This window comes from Protomyctophum parallelum (genome assembly GCF_964188405.1).
Source record: "Protomyctophum parallelum genome assembly, chromosome: 10".
Classification (NCBI taxonomy): domain Eukaryota; kingdom Metazoa; phylum Chordata; class Actinopteri; order Myctophiformes; family Myctophidae; genus Protomyctophum; species Protomyctophum parallelum.
In genome coordinates this window covers 512,505-533,058 of record NC_139704.1, presented here as the reverse complement: position 1 = coordinate 533,058, position 20,554 = coordinate 512,505, and the positions used below count along the sequence as shown (strand labels likewise).

The following is a 20,554-nucleotide window of genomic DNA, read 5'->3' as shown; positions in this document are numbered from 1 at the left end:
TAAATTGCGTGTGTTGTGTGTGTGTACAATATGTATACATCTTGTCGTACTGGGATGATCTAGTAATTCAATAAAAGGTCAAATAAAATACATACAGCTCACTTACTGTGTCACGCAATACTTTGATATCTTTCCTCAAATCTTCCTTTATCGGAGAATACTGCAGGACTTCTGCCTCGGCAACCTGTGGAGCCGTGATGTAAGAACAGGAAAAAAAAAAAAAAAAAAAAACTGTAACTAAACGAAGAAAGGCATCTGTGCATGGAAAAATCAATACGCAAGACTGATGGAATAACACTAGAACACCTTTTCTTTTTAATGTGTACAATTGTACACATCTGCATGATGCTATATTGTTCTAAAATATGTACACTACATACAGTACTATGCATACATTATACTATCTGTATCATTTGATTATATGACCTAACGTTGTTCTCCTGCATGCGCTTGCTCTGTTTATATTCTCTCACTTTCTCATAAAAAAGAAAAGTCTGACTACAAATCCGCAAAAAAAGAAATAAAAAAGAAATCCCCCCACTTCCCCTGTAAACCTGTGATAATATCGGTTTATGTATTATAACAAAGTCCTGTTTGTACATTCTCCTTATTTTCTGTGCATAATATCACGACGTCTATATCTCATAATACATTTAACCCATTCTGACCGGGCACCCATTTTGGTGTCAGCATCATGTTATGCTTTAGCTATTTAAAAATAGCAGATCTACAAGCTCATATCGCGCCACCGAGTGGCGCGCTACGAGCTTGTAGGTCTGCTATTTTTTGAAAAATCGAAGAACGACTGACATTTTTTTAATCTGATCTCAGGTCAGAATGGGTTCATCAGACCAGTGTGTGTCCGGCGGAAACCTCGTATGAATCTGATCTCAGGTCAGAATGGGTTAAGTGGAAGATTTAACTGAAACTCGTTGTTTTTCCATGACGTTTACCATAACTGTTACTGACAACGTATGCACTCCCGCTAATTGCGCAACACCTGTACACAAACAACAACACATAGGCTATGGTATGTGAACTGACTCTTAAATCAAGTACGAGTCGTACAATTGTACGTGATACGTTTTACGGCGCAGTTTAAAACAATTATGTACCATGGAACAGTTAACAGCCTAGACGTGATGTGACTTGAGTATAAGAGATTTAAAAAAAAGTGTTCACAAATCACAGACTGTTTGCATAGCCTATAGCAGCGTTAATGATGGCTTAAAGAGGTTATACTCTGCCCCGTTCCCATAACACTAACTGTGAACAAGGTGGGACACAACATCACAAAGGGTGCCACACCTTTTGTGTACATACCTACCGTATATATTTACACACCTTTTGTATATACACAATATACACGTTATCAACAAGTTTTCTCAGGTGACAAGATAGCTGTATACTGTAGTGTATATTATCGCTGTCAGGTGGAAACTTTGTATGTCCAAATCCGTTATAATGGAAACCATAACGTTAATATTTAGTCACAAGCTCTTGTTCATATTTTTCATTGCTTCAATATTTATAAAACCCTAAAGACGAACCTACAGACACTTTCAACCTGGCGTCGCTAATTTGGGCATGCCATTTATAGGCGCTACTTAATATTTGAATAGGTTTCAAGTAGCAAGTAGTAGGAATAAATAATAGGAATCCTTATCTTGCTCCTTAGCGTTCAAAGACATGCTCTGCGGTTGATGTTCGCACACGATATTGAGTAATAATGAGGAATCAAGGTGCTGCAAAGTGCAAGAATGTGTTGCCAACATCAACACATCAACACAGCTGCTATCAGAAGGAGGCTCTTGAGTGAAATACCTAAAGGTCATGTCAAAATGTTTCCTCTGCAGTAGCGCTGGAGTAGACCCACTACAAATATGAGTCACACACATGGTCTGCCACCAACCACAACTACTGTATTCATTCATTCATTCATTACTGACCGCCTGCTGCTGACGCTTCAGCCAGGTGGGATCTGAAGTCTCCTGGTCTGTCACGTCCACGTGGGCCTGTGGAAACGCGTGCGTACAAAAAAAAAGAACGAATTATATACCAGTAAGTCTGGGAATGCCCATATATTATGGACCTTTTTCTTTACGCTTTAGGGCCAGGTGGGGCGTAAAATGTGTGCTAATTAGTAAGGCCAAGCGGGGCCTCGGGCCAGCCCAGTAAGGGTCCAGGTAGGGCCAGGCCTTAATTTCCGGGCCTGTTGAGAACTCTAGTTCTCGCAGACTGCCGGGCGCGGCTGCGCTAATAACTTTGGGGCAGGCCTGTCTATATCTAGAGTTTGAATGGACAGGTATCAGTCAAAAGGGAGACATAGAAGAGGATGGACGGGTGGGGTAGGATCAACATATGGAATGTCACAACAGGTCATATATGGAGATCTAAGGGTTTGAGGTCAGATGTAGAGTTGCTGACCGGCTTCATATCTGCAGACGGACCTGATTTGCATTTTGCAACTGTACTTGGAGCGTCTTTTTCCCAAAAAAGCAAATCTGTTGACCAAAAAAAAGAATATATAGCCAATCTACAAGACGTGAGCTTGTAGATTTATGTATGTTATTTGGCTAATGTTGCCCCCAGAATAGGCATGCTGGGGTTCAAGACTTCAAGTGGTTAACAAATCTTCTCTTATGAGGGTCCCTGGCACAAACTATTTTCAAATTCTGGTTCTGCGGCCAAAATACCTATTCATTTGGGGGGTATATATACATTTTCTTGGGAACCAATGATCTACGCTACTGTAATAATGAATCTACTGTATAAGTAATTTAGAGTATTTGACTGAAGCGTAACATTGTTTACCTGCTCATGTTGTGTTTGTGTGAACAGTGGTTCCAGCTGACTGAGAACACTGTTCTCTGCCTTCAGGTCACTCTCCAGCATATGGAACTGCGTGGCTCTGTCCCCTTCGCAAACACCTGCAGCTTTTATTCTGCATCAAACAGCACATTATTATTATAGTATTATAGAACATTGAGCTGTCAAATATCTCAATATTGCTATGGTTCATTGACGGTGTCTCTCCAGCTCTTTAATAAACGGATCGGGATACCAATTTTATCCAATCAGGAGAGAGATTAGGATAAACATTTCAATGCACACCTGTGGATTCATATCTGTGCAAGGTAGCCTCCATAACCATAATAACGTAGCATATGTTATCACTGCTGTCATTTATGTAAATGTTATTTTATTTACTAATGCCAAATTAGTAGAAAACACGAAAAAGCACACACACACGCACGCACGCACGCACGCACGCACGCACGCACACACACACACACACACACACACACACACACACACACACACACACACACACACACACACACACACACACACACACACACACACACACACACACACACACACACACACACACACACACACACACACACACACACACACACACACACAGTGAGTAAAATAAGACAATCATGCTCCCTTTGAGCAGTGTGTGAACAACAGTGCACTGCCCTCTAGTGTTCAGTGCTATGCACCATAATAATAATGGAATGTTTCTCAACCTGGTTTTCCCCCCTGTTGGAGCTTCTTACATCTGACAAAAGCTGAACGCCTAGAGTTAAGGCCCAGGGTGCGCATGCACGCACACATGTTAATAGAAAATAGCCAAACTAAAAGCTGTGTGAGCTTGTAGATCAGATATTGTCACTATTTTTGTTGAATACCTCTATGGGGTACTTTTCCAACAGGGTTGAACCTGTTTGGTTCTTTTGTTATGGGGTGAATACTAAAAGTTGGTTCGGAAGTTGGTAATTTTTTTATCTGATATCTTCTTATCCCGTCTGATCTATAGGAGCACCTTTTACTAATTGTAACTCTGTTGACTTCTACGTCTCCGGTGAGCACCTGGTTGCCTCATTCTCTTTATCCATTTATATGTTGGCTATTCAAAAATAGCAGATCTACAATGTCGCACTTTCAACCTGGCATCCCTAATTTGGGAATGTCATTATAGGCGACAATTTATATTTGAATAGGTTTTAAAAGTGCATAAATCTTCTGGGGGTACCTGGCACAAAACCTTTTCAGATGGGGGTCCGCGGCAGAATAGAATACATGATCAATTTTGGGGTCTTTGACTGAGAAACTGCTTTAAACTTAAGAACTTGCGTTCACCTGAGCTTGGCGCATACCAGGGATCCGTCACCACAGCCTGCTGTGAGCAGTGTCTGGCTGTCAGCGGAAAAGGAAACTGTCCGAATGCCACCCAGACGGCGTGAATGACACTGGACCTCAGCGCATAGCTCCTGCACACATGGATATCATGGGTTAAAAAGCAAAATAAAACTGAAGACTGAAGAATAATGTGTCATTTGTGAAACAGCGTGAAAGGACACACACACACACACACACACACTAGTGCTGCTTCATGAAAATTAACACTATGTTGTTCTACATACAGTACTGCCAAAACCAGCTGAAGAAATCACAGATTGATGCTTTAACCTTTGCTTTTATGAAATATCCGAGACCATTAGGGTTTCATGGAAGATGCCTGAACATATTATTGGCAATTTGATTGATAGATAGATAGATAGATAGATAGATAGATAGATAGATATTTTTGCCGACACTCATTGAAGCTCTCACCAGAGAGGTGCTCTCCCAGACGCGCAGTAGACCGTCTCGGCCCCCGGAGGCGAGCCACGAGAGGTGGGGTGACAGGACCAGAGTGACGGGACCCAGAGGATGGCCCTTCACTTCCTGCACTGCTCTCAGCTGCACCTCCCTGTGACTAGCCTCGGTCCCAGGCTTACTTATCTGCGAAAAGAAAAGCCTGGTCACAACCTAAGGCAGAGAAGCTATCGGCGGTTGTATCCTCCGGAATATCCGTCAGATGTATTTCCCCCGGATACGATATTTTCCCGAGCAATCACAACACTTGTTTCATTCGCGGAGAATGTAAACTGATTTGTAAAGCATCGACGTCATTTCCTTCCGCGATACTTCCGCTAAAATCCCGCACTTCCGTTGATAGTCTTTTAAGCGTAGGTCTTGCCCAGGGTGCCCTGTGACTGGAGAGAGGACCTTTATCCTGAGAGGAGAGGTCAGGAGGATGTGAGGCCATTATTATGACCGAGCAATATGTGTTAGGCCTCACTCACACCTTTCGATCTAGCATTCAACATTGATGCATGCTAGATATAAGTGTCATGGCCACCCCAATGCATTTCCAATGGAAGTCACATGGTTTGATACAACATTTTGGACTACAAGCTGTTGTACGGCTTTCGGCTGTGTTTCGACTGCCCCCCTCCCCCTCATACAACACAAATGTTGTGTCAAACCATGTGACTCCCATTGGAAATGCATTGGGGCAAGATGTATCACACCCTTTGTATACAACAAGCATACATCAGTCTGTTGCGAAGGTGTGAGTGAGGCCTTATAGTGCTCATCAGTGGTGGAAAAAGTACTCACATTTTTTACTTGAGTAAAAGTATCAATACTGCTATGTAGAAATACTCTGTTCCAAGTATTGGTGTCAAAATCTACCAAATGTAGAAAGTACTTCAGTCATGCTGAATGTCACATTTCACAAGTTTTAAAATGTATAACAAATCATTTGAAAATAGCAGATCTGCAAGCTCACAATGCGTCGCAAATGGCAGAAATGTATATAGGGCTGAAGTGGTTAATTTATGTTTTGTAATAATAATCAAAATGTACAAACTACACTACAAAGTATAGTAACTAAAGTTTTAAAATAATTATAGTGGAGTAAAAGTATAATATTTGCCTCTGTAATGTAGTGCAGTAGAAATAAAAGTACTGAAAATTTGAAAATACTCCAGTAAATTAGTACCTCAAAATTGTACTTGACCCATTCTGACCGGGCACCCATTTTGGTGTTGGCATCATGTTATGCTTTAGCTATTGAAAAATAGCAGATCTACAAGCTCATATCGCGCCACCGAGTGGCGCGATACGAGCTTGTAGGTCTGCTATTTCTTTTTAAATCGAAGAACGACTGACATTTTTAGAATCTGATCTCAGGTCAGAATGGGTTAATCAGACCAGTGTGTGTCCAGTGGAAAGATCGTATGAATCTGAGCTCAGGTCAGAATGGGATTGGATTGGAGAATTGGATCTTTCCAAAACGCACTTTATGCGGACGGACAACCTACACACGCTTTGAAAAGTCTGGTGTAAGCGGTTAAACTGTTCCTCATTTCACTGGGGACCCCCGGGAGCCCCCTCAAGGACCCATGGGGTGGGTACCTTGGACCCCACTTTGAGAACCACTGCAAACAAGACAACGGATGGATAGATGGGTCACCTGAGGCAGTATGAACTTCTGAAGAGTTTTCCTCTGGTGACAGTATGCAAAGAACTCATTGGTTCCCAGGACGCAGGACTGCAGGGCAGGAGTTACTGTGTATGTGGAGCCCTGCAGGACGTCGTTGGATACACGGCCCCACTGGTCTATACACACTGACCCTGAAAACCACACATGCTGCAACTTAGACATTTAGCAGAGTAATCATGAACTCTATAGTCCATAAACTAAATAATAAAGTGCAGAGAGAAGATGCCTCAAAAATCTAAATAACATTTTGTACATTTGAAACTATAGAATACCAGGTCGAACCATTGAACCTAGAAATGTTTGTCAATTAAATATAGTGGAGTAGAAAATACAATATTTGCCTCTGAGATATAGTGGAATTTCAACAGTGCCTTAAAAGTTACCTTGAGAAAATATGTATTGCGTTCTTTCCATCGGGTGCGTAGCGTTTTAGTCTGACGTCCCAATAATCCGACATTACTAACCCTACCCGTCTACCACTAACCAAAGCCACAACCGCACACGGAAGCCACGGGTGAGTCTTAACTGGCCACGTATGACGGACTAACGGGACGTCGGACTAACGCATGCCCACCTTCCATCACTGGAAACAATACCAGTCCAGCAGCAGAGTACCAAAAACAACATAAGCAGCGCACCAGTAAGGTCCTTTACAGGCAGGGTGAGCACTGTGACCAGGCTGCCCTCGTGCACTTTGTCCTTCTGCCCCGAGCACAGTGCCAGCACTTTCACCTGGTTGCTGTCCCTAATGTACTGGGCGGAAAGTTGCAAAATCGACCCGGCAACAGCTGTGAAGAAATGGAGAGTGAGAGTGCAGTTTTAAGTTAAGCTTGTCCAGTTATTTTATACAGAGGAAGAACATGCTATCTATATAACATTCTCTACATATGAAACTATAGTATGCCAAGTAAATAATGAAAATGAACCTTGCATCTGTCTATCTAAATAACATGTTGTTTTCTAAGAAATCTGCCTACCATATCTTGGTCAGTCACTAGCATTAACTAAAAGAGAAATGGTGGCAAGAAGGGGTACAAGGAGAAACACTCTTTTAACCGTTGCAAAGCTACTGTACCTGTGTATCCTATGACTGAAAATCCCTTTGATGGCTTTGGATCCAGTAGATAGACATGTGCATCTGAGGCACCTGTGAGAAGATAGTTCCCTCCTTGATCGAAACTGCAACACAGAAACGCACGCACATGTGTGCGCTCGCACACACACACACACACACACACACACACACACACACACACACACACACACACACACACACACACACACACACACACAAATTGGATGGATTTCTTAAGGTAATGATGGAAACCAAGGAACTTGACTTCAAATGAAAAAAATATGCTATAAATAGAACATCATAAAAATATTAATTTGAAATACTAGACATAGGCAGTCATTTCAGCTAGGATCAGGAATAACTGTCGACACATGGCCTCCAGGAAAGTAGGATAATGAGTGAACCCAAAGATGGTGACCGGCTGCTGGCATGTCAGGACAGATTTGCTCTGTGCAGGCTGACTTGGCTGCCCTCTGTGTACTGTTATTTACTATATCTTTTTTAAATGATAGTAGTATAGAACTTGCCAATGAAATAAAGGCATTTTATGTTTTTTCCACTTGAACTAGAGTGCCTTGGCCTTCAGAGCTGTCTGAAAGGATTTTGAAATATCCTCTTTATGATGAATTGAATTATCTGACAACACACAACCTGCTTAATTTGTACATTGGTTTGACGCTGTCGCATGCCAAAATCCTATTAATAATACAAGTATAAATGTAAACGTCCACTTGCAGCAGTTGGTCCACAGGCCTGTCGTAGAGGTGAACCTTGTGAACCAGGCGAGGTTGCTCCTTCCTGACCATGTCAATAAAGAGGACATGTCCTGAGGCTGTCCCCACGGCTGCGTATCGTGCAACAGGACAGCAAGCCACACTTGTCACCTAAACACAGAACAGAAAGAAGGCTCTGCAGCTCACTGGTTCCCAAACACTGGGTCGGGACCCATTTGTATGGGTCCCGACCCCATGGGTCCACAATTATTATTTTGAAACATTAAAAAAAAAACATTCCCAAAACAAGCACCATTGTACATGACTTAAAGACGATGATGTTAAAGTTTAATGATTTCTTTCAGTAAGTAAGAAGAAATAAATGAAAAATCAAAGAAATTCCATAAATTAGAAAACAAAAGTAGTATAGTAAAAAATAGCCGATCTACAAGCTCACAACGATGTTGCATCGTGAACTTGTAGATCTGCTAATTTCCCTAGTTTGGGTCCCAAGAAGACATCACATTTCTCTTTTGGGTCACGAACTAAAACGTTTAGGAACCACTGCTGTAGCTGATGAATTCTTTTTTCACCTCTACTTCAAATCTCTTCGCCAGTCTACAAATAGCCGATCTAAAGCTCACAACACCACGTGTTGTGAGCTTTTAGATTGGCTATTTCCGGTGAATGTTCCCCCCCAGAATATTACATTTTCACTTCTCATTACAATCTGTATGTTGTGAATGAATCCCACCTTTGCTTGAATATCTAGGGAGCTGATGCAGGATCCATCTGTAGACCACAGCTGCAGTTCTCCAGAATCCCTCACTGACTGAAGATCACAGAAAGAAAGTGTGTAATGTGCTAAATCAAAGGCAATCACGAGATTCAGTGCTATGAATCTTGTGCGAAACGTTTTGCCTTACCACACAAACACCATCATTGTCTGCGTACAATGAAGCTCCTGCCACAAAGTTGCCATTGAGAACATCAAGGACCTTGACCACTTTGTCCAGCTGGCTCGGTTTGTATGTGTAGATTCTCCCCTGAAATAAAAAGGAGGTGAAAAGATCACACTGACATAATGCAGAAACCTTGATTTGGACCGTCCTTGAGTTAGAGTTTATTGGCAATGTTATCAATTTTGCTTCCAAATTAGGAGCTTCTATTTTCATTACATGTCATGCTTCTTTCTTCTATCACAGAAGACTGCATGGAATATAAAGCTAAACCAAGCGCTCACCTTGTTGGAGGCTAAAAGTAATGTTTCATAGTCAGGAGAGTATGTGAGCATTGTGACGGGCTCCTCCAACTCCCATGTTTGAGTGATCTCCATTTGAACCCCTTCGACGTGCAGACAGTGCATCACTTTCTCCTGTACATAGTGACAGTTCTTTTTGTAGATATACATCCAGATGGTACACAATAATATTGCAAATAATCATATTATGATCTAACCTGACGCTGCCAGATCCAAGAAGCTTGCTACACAAATTTGTTTCACAGCTTATTGGGATCTGGGATCGCGGAAGCAAATTCGATGACGGGGCTGTTCCTTTTTTTCAAGATACTTGGTAGATGATTGGATGGGACCGTCTGTCTATCACCGTGTGGGCGTGCAAACACAACCAATCATATTGACGTGTCTATATAGCTTCACATCCGGTTTCGCACATATCCCGCCCTTAGCTCACGCTGATTGGTTCGGTACTGAACGGATTTGTGTCAGCTCAACTCCCTGAGAGATCCCAGATGAGTGCTGTGTTGGGGAACATGGTTACCCAATACCGCCCCCATCTGGCAGCGTCAGGTTAATTATGATCTATTGGATGCAGAGAGTTCAAGGGAGTATAAATGAATATAGTACCTTTCCTGCAACTATCAATCCATCTCTGTGAAGGACTAAGCTTTCAAAGCAGCCGTTTCTTAGTTCAGGAATGGCATCCACAGCTGAATTGGCTGTGGCTGAAAGAAAAACAGATTAATTAAATTACTGGGGTGAAAGAAATAACATCAATTTTCTGTTATATTTTTTCTCCATACTTTCCCCAAATTAAGTCACACATGCAGGTAATGGTTATGATGAATAGCCCAAAAGTGGCAATTGTAATTTTACTCTTTGTTAGTTTGTTGTAATTTAAGTTATAATTCATTGATCGGCACTGCATTTAACCTTCATATATACTCTAAGCATTTAACCCATCCCAACTACTAGGAGCAGGGGGCAGGTACCAGCACCTTATAAGGTGCTTGCTCAAGGATACTGTGATTTATTTGGAAGAATTTAAGCATATAACTCTGTATAATACAAATACATGTGGGGGTCCTTGATATGTAAATGATTGAGAACCACTGCATTGTGATAAATTCAGGCCATGAAATACTATTTCGAGGTCACAAGTTAATTATTTTTTTCTCTAAATGGCCACTCCGGGGCTTCGTACTGGCGTGTGTGTGTGTGTGCGTGTGTGTGTGCGCGCGCGCGTGCGTGTGTGTGTGTGTGTGTGTGTGTGCGTGCGTGCGTGCGTGCGTGCGTGCGTGCGTGCGCGTGTGTGTGTGTGTGTGTGTGTGTGTGTGTGTGTGTGCGTGTGTGTGTGTGGATTACTGTACCTGCGTGGCCTACTGTACCTGTGGGGTTGAACAGGACTGAAGCACGGGGACTGCCTGGGTCAACAAGCAACAGAAAGCCTTCCTTACAGCCAACATACAGCTGTGAGCTGGCTGTCCAGCAGAGGGCAGTAGGAGTCACTCTTGATCTGGTGCAATCCTGTGGCTGTGTAAACAGTTTGGATGATGGGTCTTTATATAATCACTGACATAAACTAATATCATCCATCACAAAATGTGTTCACAACAATATCACAACACAAATCTACAAGCTAGTGGCTATTGTCTAGTTTTGTTTTATAGATTTCTTTTGGTTTTTAAAGTTATATTTTGGGCTTTTTGCCTTTATTGATAGATATACAGTAGGTTGACAGGAAACGGGGAGAGATGGTGGGGAAGACACACGGCAAAGGTCGTCGGGATCGGGACTCGAAACCGGATATAGGTGCCCAGACCGCTAGGCCGGCCCGGGCCATTTTATAGATTTGTAATAGTAAAAGAAGGACAGTAGTGTACCACAAAGTCATCTGCGTGGTCTCCCGTCAGCCCTGAGATGGCTGACACAGGCATCTGAGGACCCATGTAGGTTAGTCTGCCATTGACGGTGTGCGAAGGGATCACTTCTTTGTCGACCAGGGACCCATCAGAACCTGGTAGATCTATCACGCTGTACACAATATACAAAGAACTCAATTGTACAACGTATCTAAATTCATACACGGTAAATTGTGCATTATACCGTAATAGCACCTTTGTCCACAGCAGCCATTGCAAATTTGCAATGCATGCAAGGCACCAACATGCTCATCGGGAGCAGTTGTTCAGCATCTTGCTCAAGTGACACTTCGACACTAACCCAGAGGGAGCCGGGGATCGAACCGGGATCCTTTCGATTAGTGGCCAGCATGCTACCTCCTCACACTGGGAGAGAGTATGAATAGAACCAAATGGACCCACTCGTAACTTACTAAGGGTCCATTTGGTTTAATTTGTACACTCTCAGAGTTAAACTATCACTCAGGATTTTACTCTGCATATAGAGAGAAACATTCAGAGTAGATTGAGATGTGAAGGTAAACTGTACACATCAACATCATGCAGAGCTAAATGTTACCTTTCTTGCATGATATGAAAGCTGTCACTCTTTTCAATATTCCACACAGTGACGGATGTAGAACCCAGAGCACAGATCTGGAGCCAGTTCATGGGGTTGAACACCAGTGAAACAACATCCTTCCCAGATTGGGGTTGCGAACAGATTCGCTCTGCATTTTCCCAATTCCTGCAATAAATACAGTAGTTGTATAGTTCACATGTTAATAACATTTCTAGACTAGAGAAGTATAGGCTAAAGACATACTTAAAATTAACTTTTGGGACGTACCACACGGTTATAGTGTGATCTGGAAAAGAGGCGTAGCAGGCCAAATAAGGACCACTGTCACTGATTGCCAGAGATGTGTAGTCCAGCTGTGCTGTTCCTAACAAAATAGCAACAAATCCATAAAAACTTGACTTTAGCATGCAGTTTTGTGAGAGAATATGACCGCTCTAATGGGCTGACAACCAGTGGTGGAAAGTAACAAAGTCTATTTACACAAGTAGGCTATTGTACATAAGTACAACTAGGTACTTTTATTTACTTCCAATCTTCAATAAATAGTTTTCCTCCAGTACATCTCAGAGCCAAGTATTGCATTACTCCACTTAGTCCACTACAAATGTTTGATCATTTAGTTACAAGTTAAGTTACTGTGTAGAGATTTAGTTTATACTTATAGATTATACTTATTAGATTATACTTATATAATACTTAAAGCACTTTGAGCTGCATTTGATGTCATGAAAGGTGCTATACAAATAAAGTTTTTTTATTATTATTATTATTATTATTATTTAGCTTTTCTAAAATTGCTGATCTACAAGTAGGCTACACTGCGTGTCACTGGCACTGCAACATGTTGTGAGCTTGTAGATTGTATATTTTGATGCCATTACTTTGTACTTTCACACAAGTACAATTTAGAATATTATAGGACCTTTACTTGTAATAGAGTAACTAAATATGCTACTTCCACTTTTATTTAAAAATACTCACCTTTTAGTTCATTCTTCAGTACAAGTTGGGGGTAGTCGTACACATATATAGATGGTTTTAGCTTGTGTTCAGATAATGCCAGTATTCTACGATGACCATTCGCTGCCAGAGCTCCAATGCCTCTGCCAGGACCCTGAAGCACACTGCTCACTTTGGTCTCTGTGTTGTGGAAAACTATGAAATTCCCACTCACATAACACACTGTGTCCTTGTCAATGAACTCCACGCGTTGCTTTGTAAACCCCTGTGCCCACCTGGAAAATAAAGAAGTTGTGAATTATTAGCTTACACACATAATAAGCCTATAACTGGGACCTAAAACATGGGCTCCTCAATTGTTAAATTGCCTATTTTCCCCCCCTATGAATGTAAAGAAAAAACTAAGAATTTGAAAAATGTAGTAATGCTTGAACATTTGCCCTCATATTTTTTTTTTTACACATTTCTACAAGACCTGTGGCTAGTCCGTCATATAAAGTTTACACAAGTTAACAAGAAGTTGAAGGGACATGAGAAGCTGCAAGGAATTAGAAGCGTTGGTCTTCACTCTAATTACATACATACCTGACTTCTAAATCTCCAACTCCTTCCATTTTTTTAATTATTTATTTTTACTTAATTAATAATACAATTTCACAGTTTCACTTCACGAAACAACATTACACTTTCTACACAAGCGAGCAGCAGTATGGGTTGTGTAGTAGAAGTGTATCCTTGACAACCACAACATTGCTTTAAGAAACCGCCCCATTCTTAATACGTAGCGTCCCTACGTCATAAGTAGGCGAATGAGCACTGTTTTTCTCGCAAATCTAAGCTAAACTCTAAGACGATCTCTTCAAAATAAGAGTATCCTCTAGAGTATTGAAAAAAATATTAATTTGCACATTTAAACTATAAATAAAGCATTTAAACGATGCTATAAGACACACATTATGTAAAAATGTAAAAAATAAGTAATAAGTAATGTTTCTGTGTAAAGATAAGTAATTAAAAAGTTATCTAAATGGATAAATGCTATTCACTGGAGTGCATAGACTTTATAAAGTGGACGCTGGACAAAAGTCCCTGCTATGTTTCGACTAGTGTGAAATACGCACATGTCCGGGGAGACCTCCTCTACAACACCACACCCTCATCAGCGCCCATGCCCTAGGGGAGGTGCTGGAGAAAGATGCCTTTCTGTGTGGAGTTTGCATGTTCTCCCTGTGTCTTCTAGTGTAGGTAGGTACCCCGTGACTACCCTCCCAAAAAACATGCAGTAATCCATTCCTGGTCTCTAAACTGCCTCCCCCTGGTCAGCCGGGGCCTGATGGAGAGGAAAGGAACTGGTTGGAATAATTAACCTGTTCCTTCCACGCGTTACGTCCTACCAGGGTAACTCCCCCCCCCCCCCCCCCTGTCAGGTGATAAGAAGCGGCCTGCTCACTCCTCATGCATTGAAGGAAGCATGGGGATTACAGTATAGCGCAGAGGATTACAGTTTAGGCAAATGGCACCGGGTGAAAAATGTGTTACAAAACCGTGGGGAAAAAAAAACACAAAGTATTGTGTAGGTATAAAGACCATTATTCCTGATGGGAGCTGGTAATAATGTCCACCATTGAGTCCTTGAGCAAGGCAGGGGCATCAAACTAAAACCAGGTGTGTGCCGTGTGTTCCAGTTTCAAAGTGGACAACTGTGTCCTCTGTCATGATGAGATGTAGTTGGACTGTGATGTGAGTGGAAATGGACATGGGAAAAGACACAGTTCAATTAGAATGACCTTTGTTGGGGCTACTGTCAGTAGACTATATAATCTTCTATACTGGGGGTTTATTCCTCCAGTTTAATGGGTTAAAAATGGAACTTGGAACCCGCCGTGGCAGTGAGAATGTCTTCTTTGTTGTGTGTAATTTATGCTTCATATCAACTCTGATCACTTGGCTGTGACATCATTTCATTTTACATTCGGGAATCGGGCCAGACGGCCAGTTCACTCTGATGACAGCCACAGTGACATGGCAAGTGATATATGGCATTTTGACTTTCAGGCAGTACCAGTGTCAGCCAGTAGGTGTCCCACCTGACCAAATAGGCTCTGTCTCAACAGAAAGGCAGGGAGACCAAATCCAACCAGTGCAGATGGGTTAGTTACACTTCCAGTATATCTTCTCTAGATTGGACAAAAATAACATGTTATTCTTTTTTTTTTAAGTTTATGAATTTAAATGCTCACGCTCAGGTTGGCTGAAAGATCTGACTTGTGTTGTGAGATTGTATGCTGCCTGAACCGTGCATGAACTTGATTTCAAATCGTTTTGGGGAAAATGCTGCTAATTGTACCCAAAAGTGACTGCAATTGATTGCTGCTATTTGTTGCAAAAAGCTTTATACCCCTAACAATGTGCCATAACTCATTACATACTTCCTCCATTGTTTTCTTAAATTGTTTTTATTATGTTTTGAGTTTGACACTTGCTATGGCAATGCAAACATAGGTTTTCTCATTCCAATAGCAATGTACAATCTATGTAAAGCCCCTTGGATAAAGGCGCTATATAAATCCACCAACAGGACAGGGATGCCGATTGAACCTGTGAGCTTGTGGATCAGCTGATTTTTATGTTGACCTTATGTTCTTGTATGTGTTCACTTTAACACAACAACAGCGTGTGCATGTTGTAGTGCATGTGAATATGGATACATGTTTTTGTCACATGCACAGTGTCTCAAGGCCCACGCAGACTGTCTGGGTCTGTTATAGCCGGTGACCGTTAGTTGACCTTAGATGTTTTGTATCCTTTTTTTATCAGCCTATAATGTTACAACCTTTTCAGCAACCTATGCTCTCTAGGAGGGTCTAGTAGTTCAATATCATTTTCTCTGTATAGGAGAGCATCTGTTGACAGTAAAGAGGCTGCAGAATACAGACTTCCTGCTCTGATAAACTTGCAGTCGGTGTAGCGAAGAGCAGGATGTAGCTGTTGGATGATGATGATGGGTTACAGCCTACACCCGGCCTACACCAACACCAACAGCATGATGATGGGTTACAGTCAGCACACATAGCCTACACCCGGCCTACACAAACAGCATTATGCTTTTCAGCACATGAACTGTTCATGTGCTAAACACTCAAAGCCAGCAAGACACTAACTAGAAGAGCTTCTAATGATGTTGTCTGTCTGTCTGTCTACCGACCCACCCTACCTACCTATACCTACAACAGCAGTAGCCTAATCCATTCCCCTCAAACACGTTCCAATAAAACCATCTAGGCTGTCACTCCTCCTGCCTGCAATCTGCTCTGCCCCCTGTTGAGGTCACTGTTATATAAATTGTGGATCATGTTAAATTCAGGGGTTGAAAGTTGGGAGTACCATTAAAAACCTATAAGGAAAAACTAAATCTAATTAATTATGCTTTAAGAAGTATGTAATGTGTCAAACTAGGGTTTTTGCATGAAAAACACACCTTGGGCTAAATTTGGCCATAGCCACTTTTTCACACTATAACATGAAATTTAATGTGTTGATCCTTTTATTGCAGTGTACAGCATACTGCGTACAGCTGAGTCAAATCAAACGTTCAAATCAAATCAAACTTTATTTATAGAGCACATTTAAAACAATCAAAATTGACCAAAGTGCTGCACAGGGTGAGATAAAAATCATCTAAAAATTTGACAACCGAAGTGCAATAAACAAACACACAAAACATACAATTAAGAGCGGAGTCAATCAATTACAAATGACAAACACGAAACACATATCATAGTCCTACATATCAAAAGACATATTTGACCATTTGGAGGAAACCAGAATAGATTGCCATTAACTCTCTATCAATAGTTAACCTGGCATGTGACATTAACAGACAGTGGCCTTGTGGAGTGTCAGCCCTGAAACTGGGAGGTCGGGGTTCGATCCCCGGCCGGGTCATACCAAAGACTTTAAAAATGGGACCCAATGCCTCCCTGCTTGGCATCAAAGGGTTGGATTGAGGGGTCAAATCTACTAATCAAATGATTCCCGAGCACGGCAAGGCTGCGGCTCACTGCTCCAAAAGATTTTTTGATTGTTATATAGATCAAACGAGTTTAAAGCGTACTCTTTGAAAACAACAAATTATTTGTAAAAAAGAAATAAAAAAACATTGTATCTTGCGTCCACATTCCATCTGGATCAAGAGGAAAAAACATTTTGTCTCCATTGAATCCGCTTTATCTCCGTTTCACTCTACAGCACAAGTCTGTTTCACACACAGTAGATCCACAAATAAAGCAGAACAATGTTTGTCAAGGGCACCACAATGACATCATTTGTCACAACAACAGCAGCTATGCTAATTGATTCCAGAATATTATCCAAAACTGAGAGTTTGAAATCACCTTTAAGTATGGGACGAACTTTTGGTTATTGAGCAAGGTAGAAGAGCATATGATTATACTATACTGTAATATGAGTATAGCATCTGCCACAATCTTTAACCCATTTAGGACTGAGACCGATTCTAAAAACACCTTAATTCTGGCCTAAATTTTCTGAAAAACTTCAAATATCTATTCTAATTACAAAAATGTTATGCTATACTGTACATAGCAACAAGAACCCCAAAAGGGGTTCCCGTTCTGAAGGGTGAAAACATCAAAAGGGGTTCCTGTCCTGAATGGGTTTTAAGATCCAGATCGTCCTTCAGAGCTTTACAATCTTGATTTGTTTTTTTATTTAGCACAGTATAGAGCAAGACATTAAAGCATAAAAAATGTAAAGTGCCAGGAGGAGACAAGAAGCCTTATACGAGGCATTATAACAAGATATAAATCATTTCCAAAAGACATGATTGCAGTATATTAAAAAAAAGATATAAAATGATTCAAAATACTTGATAATCTAAGACATGATTAGAGACGAGAAGAGAATACAAACTATGATAATTAAGTGATTTGGTCAATCAGAACAACCTTCAATTTGTTCTTCAATTCAGAGAAGGAACAACTGAGTTTTAAATCTTTTTAGTGGTAGAGCTGCCATGTATTTACATTTGAGCTGTCAAATACTGACCCAGCAGATCAAATTGTTAAATTGACCATGGCACCAAAGGCATTCCACCAATATACTAATACAAATAACATTTTAAAACAGAACATTTTAAATCATAATCATGCCCAATGAATAATTTCCCCGCTAATTATCATACTCTAATGACATGGCAAGTGTGCATTTTCATGACATCTTTCATGACAAGAATGGACAACATCCAAGCTCTTTCCGTGTTTGAGGGAGGAAAGCCAGGTGAGGAGAGTATAATCGTTGTCTCTGTGCTTAGAGACCCTACAGGCTTGGGTGGCGACTGTCAGTGGGTGTGTTGAACAGGAGAAGTAGGATGAATGTCCTTCTGGTGGGGGCTGCTCACTGGCAGGTCAGCCATGAGGAGATAACAGCAGTGCATGGCAACACAGAAATATGTGGGGAGGATTAATTAAAAACATCAAAGAGTCAAGTCATCGCACACTTGTAGCTGCTAATGCTATAAAGGACTAAAGGACATAAAATTGGCATCTGTATAGCTACAAGTGTGCTGCGACTCTGTTTTGTTGGTATTTTTAGCGTGGGCCGACACCTCACTGGCAGCCCGGCTGCCAGTCCTTCCAGTCGTCCTCCACGTCCTCCACGTCCTCCACGACCTCCAGAACGCTGTCCTCAGTTCCATAGAAGTACTCCTTCAGTCTGTGATGAGAACAATGTGAAATTGAAATGAGCAAGTCAGTCAAACCCTTTCCTCTAAGTGTGAAACACAACATGTTTTCAATTTTCAAGGCGTAGCAAGGATAATTAATTAAAAGATAAATACCTGTCATATAGCATACCCAGTCGTGTAACAATATCTTTAACAAAATATTGCGTAATAAAGAGAGGGATGAGTATCTTCCATTGAGACAGAATAACCATGTTTAGTTGTAACTCTGCAATCAAAATAAATAAATTGTATTACAGTCATTGTACATAATCTTCTCACATTAACACAAACTCAACATCAAAGGCAGTCAAATTGGTTCCAATTGAGGTCAAACACCACTGCACTAATTAGTAGGATCCACAACAGGTGTATCTCCAACAGGCAAAGTCTAATTAGGCACAAGCCAGGATGGCCAAACAATTGACATAAACTTAAATTGTACTTTCTTACAATTGGCAACAAACAGGCAAGTTACATTTAACACAAATCACAAGCGGTTTCACAAACCCTAGTTACCCATGTTTTGATTGTAATCTGTAATGTCTTAAAACAAATGTATCATACATTGCTTCTAGGTGGCCATGGGGCAGAACACTCACTCTGTCCACATTCACGTGACGGGGATAAGTGGCATTGAATGGTGTTGATTGTTGCTTCGATCAACAGTCTGAGGCTAATCAATGACATGATGGTGAGGATGCCAATCTGGACAGGTCCTTCCCTGAATTTCTCGAAATATCCATAGATTTTTCCAGCGAAATATCCATAGATTTTTCCAGCGATCACGGGAGGTGCCACTGCAAACACAAATGCAACAATGCTTGTTATATTTTCTCTAAACCAGGGAACATTTGTTGCTCACAGACTAAGATAACACACATTTTCACAATTCCCTCAAAACTCTCTCAATCACAGTCACATCGGCAGGTCAGGCAGCTCAGGTATTGGTCCAGCTCCACTCACTGGTCTCAGGCTGCACTGGTCCAGGTCCTGATTGGAGAATATTATATATATTCTCTGTTCATATACAATTCCCTTTATTTTTCATTTTAACATGTTGCTCTCACAATGTTCTCAAACTCCATATACAGAGGCCTTTTGGGAGGCACAGTTGTGTGCAGCGCCAGCGTGTAATCATCCTGTAATGCGCACGGCACTCCCCTGCCTTCTCCAAGGTCGTGACTTTCGCTACATCTATCAATGGGCCAGTCAAGCTCTGGCCCCTGTCCAGAGAACACAGAGATTGCAAAACAATGCAGACCGCAGTGCAAGTACCTGACTTCAATGTCGACTTCAAATTGCTTACTATTTGTGGCTTTGTGCAGTGTAAAAAAAACCCCAAAAAACATTGTCAACAACATGCGCCCATTGCGCTACATCCGTGCATTTGAGCCAATTCACAACATGCAAAGCAGACACTGCATCGAGTTCTAAAGAACCCCCCTCCCCATGATAACTTTTAATTTTTAATTAAGTCCTTTACTTTAAATGTTCTGATTAATTGAAAATGGAGCGCTCAGATGAACAACAAGTCAGTGCTTTTTCTGGTTTTTATTCTCGTATAGCAGATTGTGTATTGACCTGTACTTCTTTGAAATGTATCCATTCTATACAATATTCTGTTAATACAAATCAAAGCCCATAGTAAATGAATGCGTAATAGCCCCGTTTTATTTATTTTGAATTGGACCTAACCCTCCGAGAAGATTCGTGTCGGGATATCCCTGCATTTGGATGTGTTTATAATAAATCCATCCCTTTTCGCATTATCGTATCCATCTAAAGATATTTCCTGAGAGCTATGATCTAAGTTATTGCGCCCATGCAGTAGCCTAATCATTTTGGAGCGGGGTGTGAAACAACTGCTTAAATAGATTTTTTTCAAAGCCTACTGCCTACTAACAGGCTGGATAAATAAGCAAACGGTTGTTTCACCCCGCTCCAAAAAATATACTGGGCGCAACAAATGCTATCATCTGTAACTCTCAGGAAT

At 41.2% G+C, this 20,554-nt stretch overlaps 1 protein-coding gene across 1 annotated transcript in view; it reads right to left on the bottom strand.

Moving 5' to 3' along the window:
- The window catches only part of cfap43 (cilia and flagella associated protein 43), a gene marked incomplete at both ends in the record, with an annotated part of 44,666 nt that extends 25,495 nt beyond the window's left edge, over positions 1-19,171 (bottom strand). Inside the window, 18 exons of the mRNA XM_083774239.1 lie at positions 107-184; positions 1,950-2,015; positions 2,815-2,944; positions 4,153-4,283; positions 4,627-4,788; positions 6,317-6,477; positions 6,985-7,134; positions 7,422-7,525; positions 8,157-8,305; positions 8,889-8,966; positions 9,061-9,180; positions 9,378-9,509; positions 11,258-11,408; positions 11,856-12,023; positions 12,126-12,222; positions 12,840-13,093; positions 18,450-18,551; positions 19,161-19,171. Of these exons, the coding sequence (XP_083630365.1) occupies positions 107-184; positions 1,950-2,015; positions 2,815-2,944; positions 4,153-4,283; positions 4,627-4,788; positions 6,317-6,477; positions 6,985-7,134; positions 7,422-7,525; positions 8,157-8,305; positions 8,889-8,966; positions 9,061-9,180; positions 9,378-9,509; positions 11,258-11,408; positions 11,856-12,023; positions 12,126-12,222; positions 12,840-13,093; positions 18,450-18,551; positions 19,161-19,171 (2,244 nt within the window). The remainder of the gene's footprint in view (positions 1-106; positions 185-1,949; positions 2,016-2,814; positions 2,945-4,152; positions 4,284-4,626; positions 4,789-6,316; positions 6,478-6,984; positions 7,135-7,421; positions 7,526-8,156; positions 8,306-8,888; positions 8,967-9,060; positions 9,181-9,377; positions 9,510-11,257; positions 11,409-11,855; positions 12,024-12,125; positions 12,223-12,839; positions 13,094-18,449; positions 18,552-19,160) is intronic.
- Between the last annotated feature and the right edge of the window lie 1,383 nt (positions 19,172-20,554).